The sequence below is a fragment of the Xenopus tropicalis genome, chromosome 2, assembly GCF_000004195.4.
Source record: "Xenopus tropicalis strain Nigerian chromosome 2, UCB_Xtro_10.0, whole genome shotgun sequence".
In the NCBI taxonomy this organism is placed as follows: Eukaryota; Metazoa; Chordata; class Amphibia; order Anura; family Pipidae; genus Xenopus; species Xenopus tropicalis.
The window spans coordinates 120,238,190-120,253,383 of record NC_030678.2 but is presented as its reverse complement, the minus strand read 5'-3'; the positions used below and the strand labels follow the sequence as shown (position 1 = coordinate 120,253,383).

Here is a 15,194-nt window from a genome sequence, read left to right as displayed (position 1 = left end):
TAAAAGCATCACCATTTGTTTAAATTGTGTTTAAAGAAGGAGAAATATTACTAAATAACGAAAAGTATTTCAAAGGATAGGTATAAAACATGTTACTGTAAACAAAGAATTTGATATACGGCAAATTTATATAAAAATAGTATGAAAAGATAGAGGCATTTACTATAAGAAGAAAAATGCACTAGAAAACTCAATGCCCCTCACTTTAGCTGGATAAAATATTAATAGACTTTTCTTTTTGATGAAGTAACATTTTTATAACATTTCAACATTTCTAACATTTTTTCAATCTAGTTTGATATGGGAACTTGCTTGACTAAGTGATAAGTTGACATAACCTTCCAGTTTTAAATTGGCACTAGAATAATTTGCGTATGTAACTTTGCTAATTATTTGGTTGGCTGTTTTTGCTACTTGCACAGATGGTGCTTTGTCTGTGTTTTTATCAGGTAAACACAGTGGCAAAACTCCACAAATTGTCTTAAATCACTTTTCTTTTTTATCATTGGAATATCTGTGCCAATTGTGCAGAAGAAAGACTCTAATCTCTGACATGTACCAAAGCACTTTGGTTCCTATATTTCAGTTGACAAACTCTTACACGGGCTATTGCAAATGGGAATCCATCGAAGACAATTTATGTTTCATTGCCACATTGTGAAGACAAAATACCCCTTGTGGCACCGCCCTTAATTTGGTCAAGCAATAACTGTAAACTCAAATTTAACATTGTATAGCAAACATTAACTTTCAGCCACAGGTTTTACAACACTAGACAAAAGCAGGCCTTAGTGTACCATATGGAAGAACCACATATTAAAAAATACTGTATTCTGTCAAATTTTAAATAACGTGCAGCAGACAAAGCCAGAAAGATACAAAATAATCTCACCAAATGCATTCCAAATACTATGCAAAGAAGCAAATAAATTTAAGTCACTTTACATACATAAATGCAGCACCACATACCATGTTGTTCGTCTATATCCTCTCCTGCTAGGTATGTTCTTCTGCCACTTTGTGCCTTGTTTCTGCGTTGCCTTGTTGTGATGCCGTAAGATTACAGAAGGGGCAGTCAACTCAATTCCATGCTCTGCAGCTGATATGAAGGTATGGAGTGGGCAGTGGTCACAGAGTGCTACTGACCTCCACTTTCAATGTTCCCACCCACCCAAAATAATGGAATAATGGAAGAACCCAGTAAACAAAAAAGAAATTCACAAGAGGTGCACCAGAAGCTGAAGAACGCCTTTAGAAAGCATAAGGGGCGACTTTAACAAGGTCTGGTACATATGAATCCTTCCCTTCTACCTCAGCAACAGATAATGATGGTATAAAACATTTGCTACTATGAAAACAATTTGTATTCCACCAAAGAGGAAATATGAGAAGCGACCTAATTTTGCCATGGTCACCTAAAGGACCACTATATTCTTAACATTTACTGAGGAATTGTGCCTAGTATATGGAGATACCTATGCTTAAATAGCTGCTTCAGAAAGAATATCAAAAGAATTATGGACATAGTAATAGCTAGATATGCACACACATGACACTGTAACTGCTTTGGGACTGCAATGGATATACCATGTGACAATAACAAAGACAGCTCTGTCGAGTTGGGGGGGGGGGGGTGGAATGGCAAGGGGCTATATTTGGGGGAAAAGACAGGTGGTAATAGTTTGGAAAATAAACATGACTATAGTAGATGAAAAGGCAGAGTTGGCTTGAGATGTGTCAGAGGTGGAAAGAATAATTGTTTGTGGGGATATAACAAAGATGGCTAAATTTGAAGAAAATGTAAAGATGGGGGAAATAGCGGGGATGGCTTAAGTGGGGAACATTGCCTAGCTGGGGTAAATGGCAGTAAGTTAAACCCACAGGTAGTGGAACTGGAGGGGAACGGCATAGGTGGTGGCAAATGAATGCACCGGGGGAATGCAGAGGTGGCTGTACAAGTAACATAATGGCAAAGATGGAGTGACTGGCAGAGATAACTGAACTGCTGGAAATAACAAAAATGAATGAAGTATAGGCAATTGCTAAACTAGAAAAATTAAAGAAATGGCTGCCAGAGTGATTGGAGATGGATAAGCTAGGGAGATATGGGCTATATATAGACAACCTTAATTTAAATGTAAATGAAGATGTACTTACTATTATTAAATATTAAAAGGTTGATTCATTAAAGTGCGATAACGCATATTGCATGCTTTTTTTGCGATAAAATTGACGCAAAAAAACCCTGTGCAATTTGCTAAAGTATTATCACATGCGTTAAGTCGCATATGGCATGCCTTAAATAGCGTGCAACGGCATGCGTTGATTCTCACGCAGAAATAATACTAACGCATGATTCACAAACACTTAGACGCGCTAAATATCGCATTAGTCTGTGCGAAAATTAACACCTACTTGGGGCAGGCGGTAATTATAGAAAAGTACAGTTCATGAACTTTTAGCAACACAAAATGGACTTTGCAGTGTGATTTATTCAAGTATACGTTGGCCCTAGAGTAATGTAGCCTCCAGTTTGCAGGGAAATGGTCATTTTCAAAAAAAGTAGTTTTACAAACATAATTGTGTGTATGGCTAATATGGCGTGCGCGCGATAAGTAGCGTTAATTAGCGTGCGTGAGAAGTAGCGTGCTGCGTTAATTAGCGTGCGTTGCGCCAAATACCGCACGAAAATAGTATTTACAACTTAAATAACGCAAACAGCATCGCGTCTAAATTAACGCAAATATACTTTTAGTGAATCGTGCGTTAAGACGCGATAACATTTTTGACGCATGCTATAAATAGCGCTCGTTTTATCGCACTTTAGTGAATCAACACTTATATGTTTAGTATTTGGTCTTCACACAATGCTGCTTAATGGACATGTGTGCATAGTCAAGGATCAGCCCCATGACAGTAAGTCGTTTCACTGTTACTTTTATTTTTTATGTATTAGCTGTATTTATTTTAAAGTAAAGATTCACAATAATATTAAACTATTAAGTTACACACAGTGACACATAAAAAGGTAAGGAAAAATGCTGTGTTACATGCCTCTCGACTTAACTTTCTTAATCTGGTTATCTCAGGCCAATTTTTATCTACTATAGTTATGTTCTGGGGCCCTATACTATGTATATGATATATTTGCACATTGCGGTGAATAGTACCCTATTTCAATAAATACATAAATAAAATAAAACAAACTGGACGGGTCTTTAATTGGCATAACAAGGGAGTTGCAGGTTATTTGATAATGACATTTTAATTACTTTTTCTGTTTTTGTAAACAGCACATGTCTAATATTTGTCGTTCACATGTTTAAAAATATTTATTTTTTAATTTTATAATTTTGTAATTCTTAATGAAGTAACAAATTAACTTAATTTAATTACCAACCTACTTTGGTGCTTCAAATCTTTATAAATGATCAAGCACTTAAAGTTTGAAACTCATTATTTTCTTAAAGACAATTTAAAATTATATTTGTTTTGTAATTTAATAAAGCAGATGTACAGTCTTCTTTCAAAGCCTAGCAGAATAAGAAATGCATTTTCATGCTCTTAAAGTCTATCTATGCATATCTACAGTGTCTTGCTGTTTTTGTTTTGTTTTTTGATATTGAACCTAAAGAAAGAGTGACACCATAGATATGTGTTCAAATAACAGGATTGATTAGAATTTATTATATAGCTTCCAATTATAAGGGTTGCATCAATCACTAACTCTTAAAAAGTTGATTTAAAGTTCTGTAAAAGTGGGTGTAACTTTTTTTTGTCCAAATGATGTAAATGAGCAACATTTATAATACAAATTGTGAAATTAAGTTTGTATTTGGATAAAGTTTGGATTTGGATAAATTGGTATTGGTATTTGTCTGCATCTACTAAGGATGTATTTGGCACATCCCTACCAATCAATGATGTTCAGTTAGGATTTTTATCTGTAGTTTATGTTGTCAACACAACTCCAGTGCTATTTACAACTACAGATGTTTATCAAGCTGTTAATCTGCATAAAATTGTACTCATTTAGTTATCATGTTGTTATTGGGAAAAATATATAATTAACACTGAAAGCCCTCTAATAATGTTACTGGAACAGCAATTACAGTGTCACTTGGCATAATCAGAAACCAGGTTTTCATGACTCATATAATGTATGTGATTAGTAATGGTTTATAAAGATTCATTTACACACACTGTGAGGCTTTCTGTTAAAGAGACAATTTTGCAGTAAAAAATAAAACTTAATAGGTACCAAAAATGTTTTTTTTTCCCATTATTTTGCCTTGAATGAAAGTAAAGGAAATATTAGGTAATACATGTATTGTCATATTTTGTTGAAGAATTCTGCCATGTTTTTATAAAGGTCTTTCAGTTTGCAGGTTTTGCTTCCCCTAGATATCTTACTTTCCAAACCCTGTTATTCTCTCTGAACACTTATCCAAAAATTGACCTGTCAGGGTAAATCATGTTCAATCCACCTATAACAGTATAAGGCTAATGTCAGACGTGGCGTTTGGCGTATATTTTCGCCGTACGCTCCTACGTGTGCCTGCACCCGAGCATATTCCGTTCATTCAGATGAAGGCACAGGTAGGAGCGCATGGTGCTATTTTCGGCTTGCTGAAAATATACGCCAAACGCCACGTTCGACATTAGCCTAAGGCTCATATCCCATCCTTGAGCAGGAATATGTGCCCAACATTTGTAGAGGAGCCTGTTATTAGTATTAAAAGAAACCACCTGTGAAAGGCAGACTAGGGCTGATAGGCAGATATCGGCCAGAAAACACCCCATTTCCATTACAGGACAAGGAAAAGTTATTTACAAGGTGACACCAATATGTTAGACCCTCCACTTAATGTAATTGCTAGGTTTTTTAGACAGTAAATCATATACAATCACCTTTGTGCTTGAAAAGAGAAAGAAAATGAAACAGTTTAGTATTTAAACAGTACACCCCTATAATTTATACTTAGATGGACAGTACTCACCTTTTTTATATAAGCAAAATAAATAGAATGTTTGCCATGTATGCATGTAAAATATGTTTTACATTTAGAAATAACACAAAACAGATCACACATTTGTTCTTTCAGTTACCGCTTTAAATTTGTTTAAATAAAGATAATGTAAAAGTAATCATGTAAAAATGTTGTAAAATTAATGTTTGATTTAAAAACAAAAAAACAAGCAGGTATTGAGAACACAGCTGCTTTGTGCCAGCTAGAGCTGCATCCTGCACTCCATGCTGGATTTCTGGGCAAAAGAGAACTAAAGGCATGATTTTACATGCCTAGTGTTTTAGCACTTGAATCTGGGGTATATGACCCCTGTAATGATGAAGGGTCTCATCTACAAAATCTGAATTAATGTGCCAAGTAACAAAAGCAGAGAAATCTATTTTTCACTTTGTACCGTACTCCACATAGTAACTTAGGTTGAAAAAAGGATACATCAAATTTAACCTTTTATGTATATTAAACCCTGCCTACCTGCTAGTTAATCCAGAGAAACATATTATGCAATAAGGTACAACTGTGCTGCTAGGATAGGAAGTAAAGAATTGCTCCTCATTTTGTATGAAGTAATGACTATTGGAGGCCACTAGAAAAATATCTAGTTTGTAGCAGGCATATGTCTATAAGAGACATACCCAGTTTGCATGGACCAGTGCCACAGGACAAGTGCTTCCTGCATGGGCCCTAGAGCAAATATTTGCACCCCTTATTGCTCCAGCACTTGTACCTGTTAGATGTCAAATGAGTGCTGCGGGCTTACTGTATGCATTGCATTATGTTTTGCCTGTAAGATATACATTCTATGATCCTTTGTGCATGGTAGACTTATGTTCTGTGATATTCTGCACTGCTACAAAGAAGTAGTACAGGTATATAAGACCCATTATCCAGAATGCTTGGGACCATGGGTAGTCCGGATAAGGGGTATTTCCCGTATTTTGGGTTTCCATACCTTAAGTCTACTAAAAAATCAGTAAAATATTAATAAACCCAATAGGAGTTTTTGCATCCAATAAAGATTAATTATATCTTAGTTGGGATCAAATACAAGATACTGTTTTATTATGACAGAGAAAAAGGAAATCGATTTCCAATTCTGAATTATTTATTAAAATGGAGCCTATGGGAGACAGGCTTTCTGTAATTCAGAGCTTTCTGGATAATGGGTTTTCGGATAACAAATCCCATACCTGTACTTTCCTCCAAGAACCACCATTTCTAAATATAACTGATTAAAGAACCAGATAAATATTAATATTACAAGAAATAATTCTACAATAATTTCAATTTAGAAACAAAAAAACTAAATTGTTTAAAATATGTATGATTTACCAGTTAACCATTTTTAAGTCTTGTTATACCTTCTGCACTCTTAGGCCAATTCAAAAGAGTCAAATAACTAATTCTAATTGTCCGGAAAGGAAAGGCTAATTTACTGGGGATTGGGGGAGGGGGGTGTTACATAGCAAGGAAATTCCCCCAGTGAATAAAATCAGTATGTCGTTCCTGTGAAAAATTATTTTGAGAAAAAGTATCAGACCAGGAAAGTTTTTAAAGAGGTTGTTCACCTTCAATGTTTCTTTGTTCAGGGATTGTATCTCACTGACCTAGTCCTAGGGAATACAAAATGATTTAGATTTCTCATCATGCTATTGTTACATATACCTGGGGTATAAATCTTGCCTTTTCTAATATATGCATGTTTTATTTTATAATTAGCTTCAAGGAAGGTTGCTAGGACAAAATTACATTCATAAGAGGAGCTGTAAACAAATATGCAATTGCAATTTTTATGTCCCCCAAAATTAAAATTGCACAGTTCATTTAGAGTGCCTGGGTAGCACTGGTCAACAAAGCTCTCCCATTAATTGAGCTAGCCTACAAAGCCTGGAGTTGCTCAAGGAGATCTGAAAAGTTTTGGGCCCTTTGGCTTGATGTCAACCCCAAAACCCAGACTGGCTAATACATATTTACATAAAGTCATCTGGTCGCTCCAACCTATACCTGGGTGATGCATCTATGTTCTTTTATGTACCCATTGTGTGCATGATTCTATTTTTTGTATGACTTCATGTTGCGTGACATGCACATTTAATCTTATTTCCTTCCTTTTTAAAAATTGTAACAAAGAAACGGTGCCTGCCCTTTAGGAGTTTATAATCTGAATTTGTATTGTCAAAGGTCCCTTTCATAAGAAATCATCTATAGGAATATTTTTGAGTATTGATGAAAACCTGAACTTCTAATGGACATCCCAGCAAAACATACAAACTGAAGAATAAAACCCAACTCCAACACTGAAATGCAGCAATTCTTAAGGTCAATACAGTTCTAAAGATGTGATCCTAGTTTTGTTTAGAGTGATATTAATACATTTTTATAGAAACATGTCAGTATCACTAATCTAAAATGTGGGATGCCACCATTTAATGGTGCAGCATCCCATAGCTACAGCAAACAGCCCTGAGGCTGGCGACTGTTTGCCAGGATAACAGTGCCTTTAAATTCTCAACATGCAAAACTTTGGCAAAGAAAATGTAACTTTTTTTTTTTTTTTAAAATTAATATAATATGATGTTATCGCTATAACTGTGAAAACCGAGGTGCAGGTATTTCACTGCTTTTTAAAAAGCTGCAGTAAAAAAAGAAAATATTCTGACAGCTCTCTGACATAACTGTCATGAGTCCCAATACCCCCAACACCATACCCCTGTCCTCTGATTTAACACGGACATGAGGCTCAATACTGAGGTGAGAAATTTAGGAAGGAGGTAAAAATTGTGGTAGAAGTTTAAGACACTTTTCTACTTGCATACTAAAAACTTTCAATGCTCAAGCCTTCGGACTGTGAGTTTGTTTCAGAAATAAATCAACAATTATACTACTGTTGCATTGTAGCCATAGTGCATGGGTAATCCCATATGCCCTTGAAATATCAGGAATAAAGAAATCTTGACACTAAGAGGCACATTTACAAAAGCCGAATTTTCCGGGCGTCCGCGCGACTTTTTCGTACGCTTCCGCGAGAAATTCGGAAAGGTTTTACCACTGTTTACAATTGTTTGGTACGAAAATTTTGTGACTTTTGGATCGCCAATACGATATTATCATGACTAATACAATTTTTTCGTAATCATTTTCGTGATATTTGCGATCTGCCCCTTAGGGTACAGTGTAGGGAGGGAAATAGTAAAATCCCAACTAAACAAAGCAAAGGCATTGCAGAATTGACCTCAGCCACTGATTAAGAAACAGGTGAGGGGCTCTTTTGGGCATAGTCGGCTATTACAGATAGTTCACACACCACCTGGCTTTTCCTTTGTTGGTCTTTACACGTGGCCGAAGGTTTATCAACAACATGAAACAGACTCTTAAAGGGCACTATAAGTCTGCATTGTGTAAGCATCCCATTTTTGGTAACCCCTGAATTCAGTCAAAAACGTATTGTGCAGACAGGCGCCATCAATGCAGGCTTGAGGCTATTCTTTCACAAATTATCAATGAAGTGGTACCCCGAATAACTTTCCTCGGTAGGAAGTTGAAGGAAGCTAAGATTAATTAAGCAGTAGTCGGGAGTGGCAAGCAATAAAGTGGGCAGTGGACTCCCTATTCTACATTTCTACATTCTGGGAAGGGAATTCTCCCCATACAGCATAAACAAATGTTTAAAGTTTTGCCAGTTGGGTTTTGACACTATGGTACTTGTTTACAATGTTGCACAGAGTTTGAAATATATACCTACCAACCAACTAAGACATCAGGTGCACTTAGGTTAATTTTAAACACAACATAAGGCATAAGTGAAAAACCCCCCTAATCTTGGCAGTAATGAATAAAACATGTGTCAGTTTCCACTCTTGGCTAAAAAATTACCCCTTCATTGGAGCTATCCATAGATCTATTATTGCAGTCACACAAGCAACGTTTTCAGGACCACCTAGCTGCTGATTGGTCCCAATTCTCAGGGCAGTGTGCTAAGTGCTTTTAGCCCCCCGCACAGCCTGGGAAAAGAGGCAGTAGGAAGTGGAAGAGATAGGTGGGACTAGTAAGGTATTTGGAGAATTTTTTCAATATATCAGCCTGTATCATTTTAACGCACATTCCTTCTATATTTTAAAGAAGTATAATGCACTGTTACATGCTGTTTCTTTACAAAGTATGTTTCTTTTAACCTCAGTAATAAACCTTACATCCTTGAGTTACTGCATATCAGATTTTATAAATCACCACTAATTAACTACAAATTAATTAACTAAAATTCATCAAAATTAATGAAACAATAGATATCAAAATTCATTACAGATATTAAATACAGCTCATAATTAATTAGTTAAAAAACATATCATTGCTGCATAGGCATATCATGGTATTAAAATTAATTGGTCTAATGGATATGTCCATTCAAGGTTATTAGATCTGAAAAACCAGTTTGGACATGGAACTGACGTTGCAATAAATAGTTGCAGCTATGATTTGATGGATAAAGTTACCATTCAGGAAAGTTCTTAATATTTAAAGGAAAACAATTGGCATACCCACTGTGTGATTTGTAAGGCAGCGTTCCTTAATGACAGCAATACCAGCAGTATGAATAGGGTTGCCACCTGGTCAGTATTTTACTGGTCTAGCTGACCAGCAATATACTTCCTGGTACATTTTTAATAACTAGTTAATCCACCCCAGCCTTCCTCCGATCCACCCCACCCTGCTTCTGGGTCAGCCCATTCTCTTCTTCATAGCTCCCTCATACTTTACCAAATCCACTTTTGATTCAATGCAGATGCAACAATTCCGCCCCTTGATGGTATAACTCTGCCCTGTAACATCATGGCTCTGCCTACTTATAGTACAGCCTGTCCCTTTGTGGACATGTCTGCCATCTCAGAAGGTAACATCCTTGTTAAAATTGGCAACCCTAAGGGGCACATTTACTAATCCACGAACGTCCGAAAAGCGTCCGAATGCGTTTTTTTTGTAATGATCAGTACTTTGTGACTTTTTCGCGAATTGTCGCGACTTTTTCGAGCTCTTAATACGAAAGTTGCGATAATTCACGAAAGTCGTAATGGCTATGAAAAAGTCGCGACAATTCACGAAAGTCATAATGGCAATGAAAAAGTCATGACAATTCACGAAATTTGTTATGGCTATGAAAAAGTCGCGACAATTCGCGCAAGTCGTACTGGTTACGAAAAAGTCGCGACAATTTACGGGAAAGACAATTTACGGCGACGAAAAAAAAATCGCAAAAAATACGAAAAAGTCGCAAAATGTTCGTTTTCCAATCCGAATTTTTCTCATTCGGATTCGTGGATTAGTAAATCAGCCCCTAAGTATCAGGCATTTTTGCTTCACCCTATTTTTTTCAAATTTCTTTTACCCATTACTCTATAATTCAAAAAAATATATATAAATAATGTGACAAAGCTGCCAAGTGAGAATGGGCCATAAGGCTTGGCTCCCCTAATGACGGCCTTTTTTTTTTTACCAGGGAAATTCATCCAATTAAGAATCATCTAAAAATAGCACTTCTTCCATCTTCAGATGTCTGTTTAGTCTGACTTGATGTCCCTATTCCCATTGAAGGGAATGGGGGCTATAGGGGATGGTGGAATTTGGCTTGAAAATGCACACAATTGTTTTGGGGCCAAAATCCAGCCATTGTGTGCAGTGAAAGGTGGCTTCTATTAAAGTCAATGGCTTCCTGCAAAGGCAACTTGGAGCAGCATGGAGCATTTTCTCTGCAGTGCAGAAGGTGCTGGTGGAGAAAACTCACTGGTAACACTATGTAATATTAAAAACACCTTACCACCCATCCAAGCTGTATAACATGAAATTGTTCAATCAAAATCATCAGACATTTAAGCACTGCCCATAATGAGCACTAAATGAGTATCTTACATTGCTCCATTATTGTTTATGAAGCATTTGATTTCGATTTTGATTTGTGATTGATACAGACATGCTAACACTGGACTTTGCTATACCTTGATACTTACCATAGACTATAATATATATTTTCCACCTAGTTGCACTTTTTATGTGAGGCAGTCTCTTTACTGGGAGCATGAGACTGAAGTATACCACAGTCTCACCTTTTTAAAGAACTTTAGAAAAGGGACATGTGTCTATTGAAATGTATCATAAATCAATCAAAACACAAATATTGCAATTGTTTTTTTGTGTGCTCAGCATGCAATTATCTATTTTTATATATTTTAAAATGCTAAATGTAGTGTTTGAAAAATTGAATAAAAGCTACAATCCAGATCCAGATCCAATCCAGATCATTAGCTCATCATACTTAGGAGCACTCAAACCTGAATTTAAAATGGATGACATTCCAGATAGTAAGGACCCTAAAGGGAAATTTTAAAGGGGTGCATTTCCCAGCAAGCAGCTTTAGCCCCTACTAAGCATGATCCATCAGGTTTACTACAGCCTGAAGTAGGATACAATTACAATTTGATACATTAGTTGCTTGCATTTGTATGGTGCTTCCACAAAATGTATCAACTAATATATTCAATTTTAGCAGTTTCTTTCCTGTGGAACCAAGACTGGGAAACACAAATGAGTATGGATTAATGAGCCATTACAAGTTAATTCAAAGCTTATAACTGTGTATGAAGAAGGACTTTCCTATTTAGACCATGCTTGGCCAAATAAAGCATCTTTTGCTAAATATATCTCACCAGAAATGGTTGTTGTAGCATTAAAAAGGCAACACTACATCTGCTTCTCAGGAACAAGGTGTGAGACGTAATTAAAGGGGTTGTTCACCTTTGAGTTAACTTTTAGTATGATGTAAAGAATTATATTCTGAGAATTTGCAATTGGCCTTCATTTTGTATTATTTGTAGTTTTTAAATTATTTCAGTTTTTGTTCTGAAGCTCTCCAGTGTGGCGTTTCAGCAGCTATACGCTGCCAGAGAGTGGTTGGAATGAGAGACCAGGATATGAAAAGGAGAGGGGATGAATAGAAAAATAAGTTATAAAAAGTAACAATAAAACAGTTTTTTCACTGCCGGGGTCAGTGACCCCCATTTGAGGAGTTAGAAGAAGAAGGCAAATAGTCAAATAACTATAAAAAAAATAAATAAATAATGAAGACCAATTGAAAAAATGCTTAGAATAGGCCATTCTATAATGTACTAAAAGTTAACTTAAAGCTGAACCACCCCTTTAAGACACCATGGGCTACCAATAGGGTTGCCACCTTACCACTTCAGTAGCATCCACAATCAATTTAGGTGCATGCTGCATGGCTACACATAAATCAGTTCCATCTGCAGCATGCATCTAAATGAATAGTTAACTAGCTATGCAGAATGTGGATTCAATATGTGGCCAGTATTAAAGGGGTAAAGTGGCAACCCTAGCCACAGTAGTACAACATCACCTAATGCTTTAAAAAGAGGCAGAAAAGAAATGTTCTGGGCACACAATAAACATGTTACTCTCTACATGATAGGAATAAAAACCTACCTATACACAAACCTTTTACCTTTATGTGTGAACTATATTTGTAGACTAGAAACAAGGAGCATTTGTAGCTATTGTAGATTTTTGTGATGTGGCCACATGCTTGCTAAGCTTTGAATCTCATTGAGGGTTCACATAAAACAAGTGCACATTTAACCCTGGAGCTTGTAGCTGTAGCAATTAATCAGAAAATGTTTTTTATGGCTCATATTACCATGGATCAGTAAGATCTAGGTTATGCTGTCTTAAAATTAAAGAGCAAAATTACCCCATCTTTGTGAATACTCCCTAATAATTTTATATTATCATAAAGTATTCTCATATAGATCCTGCTTTCTCTTCACAGTAGTTTGTACAGTCAGGCACATCTAGAAATTCTCCAGCTTGGGCTTCTTTGTAGTCATTTTTTCCCCTCTTTATGGAATGCATACAGTCTTGGCAACAATTTGCAATTTACTGCAAGTTTATTGCCTTTGATGAATCTGCCTCCTATTCTACATATTCTGCTCTGGACAACATATACTTGCCTCTTCACTCTCCCTCTATCACCTCCTCCCCTTAATAAGCAGGGATGCTGCAGCTGGCAGCACTGTCACCATGACAACCATATCCAATTAGGGGGAGGGGAGGAAGAGCCTGAATCATTCACTGATAAGCTGCACTCACACATTTCATCCTAACCAAAGAGGGCTGCTGTGCACAAACATAAAGGTGACAATGAAAGTGCCTGAAAATAGATGAGGCAAATTAATCAAATCAAAGCTGATTCCTGCTGTGCTCTAATCATAATGACCCAGTGTCCCAGAAACCAAAACCCAATGAATTCAGCACCAGAATGGAAAAGGAATCATGCATTTTGGCAGTATTAAACATGATGTAAAATCAAAAACTGCTGACATGTGTAATGCATCACCACGTATTGAAAAAGGACAGGCAGGGCCCATCTCCCTGCCATCATTATAGGGAAACAGCAGGAAAAAATCAGAGCAGCAGCACAGAGTGAGGAAGAATATCAGGACAATGCAGAACACAGGCGAGAGCAGAGAAACAAGAACCTACCTAGGGAAATGGCTTGCCTTCATTGCATGGATGTTTTGCCTGCACCTCTAGCTTAATTCACTCTGAGTGTTTAGTATGTGGCTGATGATGAGGATGGTGATGTGCCGGATCTTCCTCCCTCTAGGTGCCGGTGTGTGAGGAGGGGAGGGCTGGATTAGCAAGTAAAATACATTACACAGAGAGTCGCACTCTGACAGCGTCGCATGTGGAGGAGGCTGGTCGTTGCTGCAGGTTCCTTCCTGTCGCTTGTATGTCTGGTCTCACAGCAACACACAGCTGGGATGTGCTCTCATGGAGTAGCTGTAGGGACACAACGCTGCCGTCCGTCTCCCGTCCCGGTCCTCCTGAGCCCATCTGCCTTATGCAGGGTGGGAGATAGCCAGGACAGGTGCATGCAAATAATCGTATTTATTCTATAAAAACATGTATGTTTAACAAAAATAATAAAAGATTTGCGGTCAATTCAAAAAGGGTGTTCCAGTTTTAGCGTGATTGTAACTAATGTGTAGGTATATCAGATACAGCAGCAGGGCTACTCTGCTTTTTCTTCGCTATAAAGAACAACTTCACCCAATATTTTGCCATACAGACTTACAGTACAGACGGTAGTGGCGTAATAATGTAATAAAGTTAATTAATGGGATGAAGTTTTCCTCTGCATGTGTTTTTTATTACATTCTAAAGATTGCACCTTTAATAACGGGCGAACCCAAAACTTCTTACTGAAAAGGTTATTTCTAAGTAATGTCTGGCATTCAAGCAGGTCTTTACAAATGTTCAATAAACTGATAAAATTAGCTAATACATGTCTGTTAAGGAATATTACAGTGTAAAATATATATTTCTATTCTTATTTATGTAAACTTTGTTTGTTACATTCCCCATTTGAGTCACCTAATAGTACCAAGAATATCTACAATTGCCATTGCCTCCCATGTTTCTTACAAATTACACAGTGGCTTTTGGCTGAACTGCAAAGTTTATAATATGAGCAACATGTTGACAGTTGTTTTTTACATGGATAAATAGGCTTAATTATTTTATATGGAGCATGTCACATGAATGCTCTATCTATACTAATGATTGTAGTTCAGTGGCTAATCAATGTGATGACTATGCCTTATCAGGTTCATAAATTCCTGACAAGGGCTAAACTCCAGCAGTGCTTTTAATCAGATTTTGTGGGTCAGATTTTATCTGATCTTGTCATGCAACAACACAAGATTTTGTAGGATCCTGACATCCATAGGCTGTAATGTAATATTGGGTCAAATAAAGTTGGATGTTTTCTTTTTATGCCTCTATATCCGAAAGTCAATGTATTTTAACCATCAGTTGTCAGATGCAGACACAGCATGCAGTGTTCACATCCAACAGGCGCAATGTGTCAGATAGCAAAAGTTAACATGTAGTTAATGCATCAGATTTTTCTATCAGTCCCATTATATTTTGACCCACCCATCTGACTTGTCGGATGCGTTCTGTTGATCTGACACCATCCAACAAAAGCACTCGTGGAGTTAGCCCTTAGTAGTTCAGCTGTATAAAACATATTCATAGTATAAAACCCTTTTTTTTACTACTATCTGTTACTTTGGGGGGGGGGGATTGAAAATAAATTCA

General features: G+C 36.7%; 1 protein-coding gene across 4 annotated transcripts in view; it reads right to left on the bottom strand.

Annotated features, from left to right (window-relative positions):
* Positions 1–13,992, bottom strand: part of nalcn (sodium leak channel, non selective) — a 140,515-nt gene extending 126,523 nt beyond the window's left edge. Inside the window, exons 1-2 of one of the 4 annotated variants that reach the window (XM_002937079.5) lie at positions 13,572–13,992; positions 970–1,099 (exon numbers count right to left, since the gene is read on the bottom strand). In XM_002937079.5, the coding sequence (XP_002937125.2) occupies positions 970–972 (3 nt within the window). In that variant the 5' untranslated portion in view covers positions 973–1,099; positions 13,572–13,992. Of the gene's footprint in view, positions 1–969; positions 1,100–12,515; positions 12,737–12,780; positions 13,037–13,571 lie in introns of those variants that run through there. The other 3 variants (XM_012957710.3, XM_012957711.3, XM_012957712.3) reach the window with 3 other exon arrangements.
* Between the last annotated feature and the right edge of the window lie 1,202 nt (positions 13,993–15,194).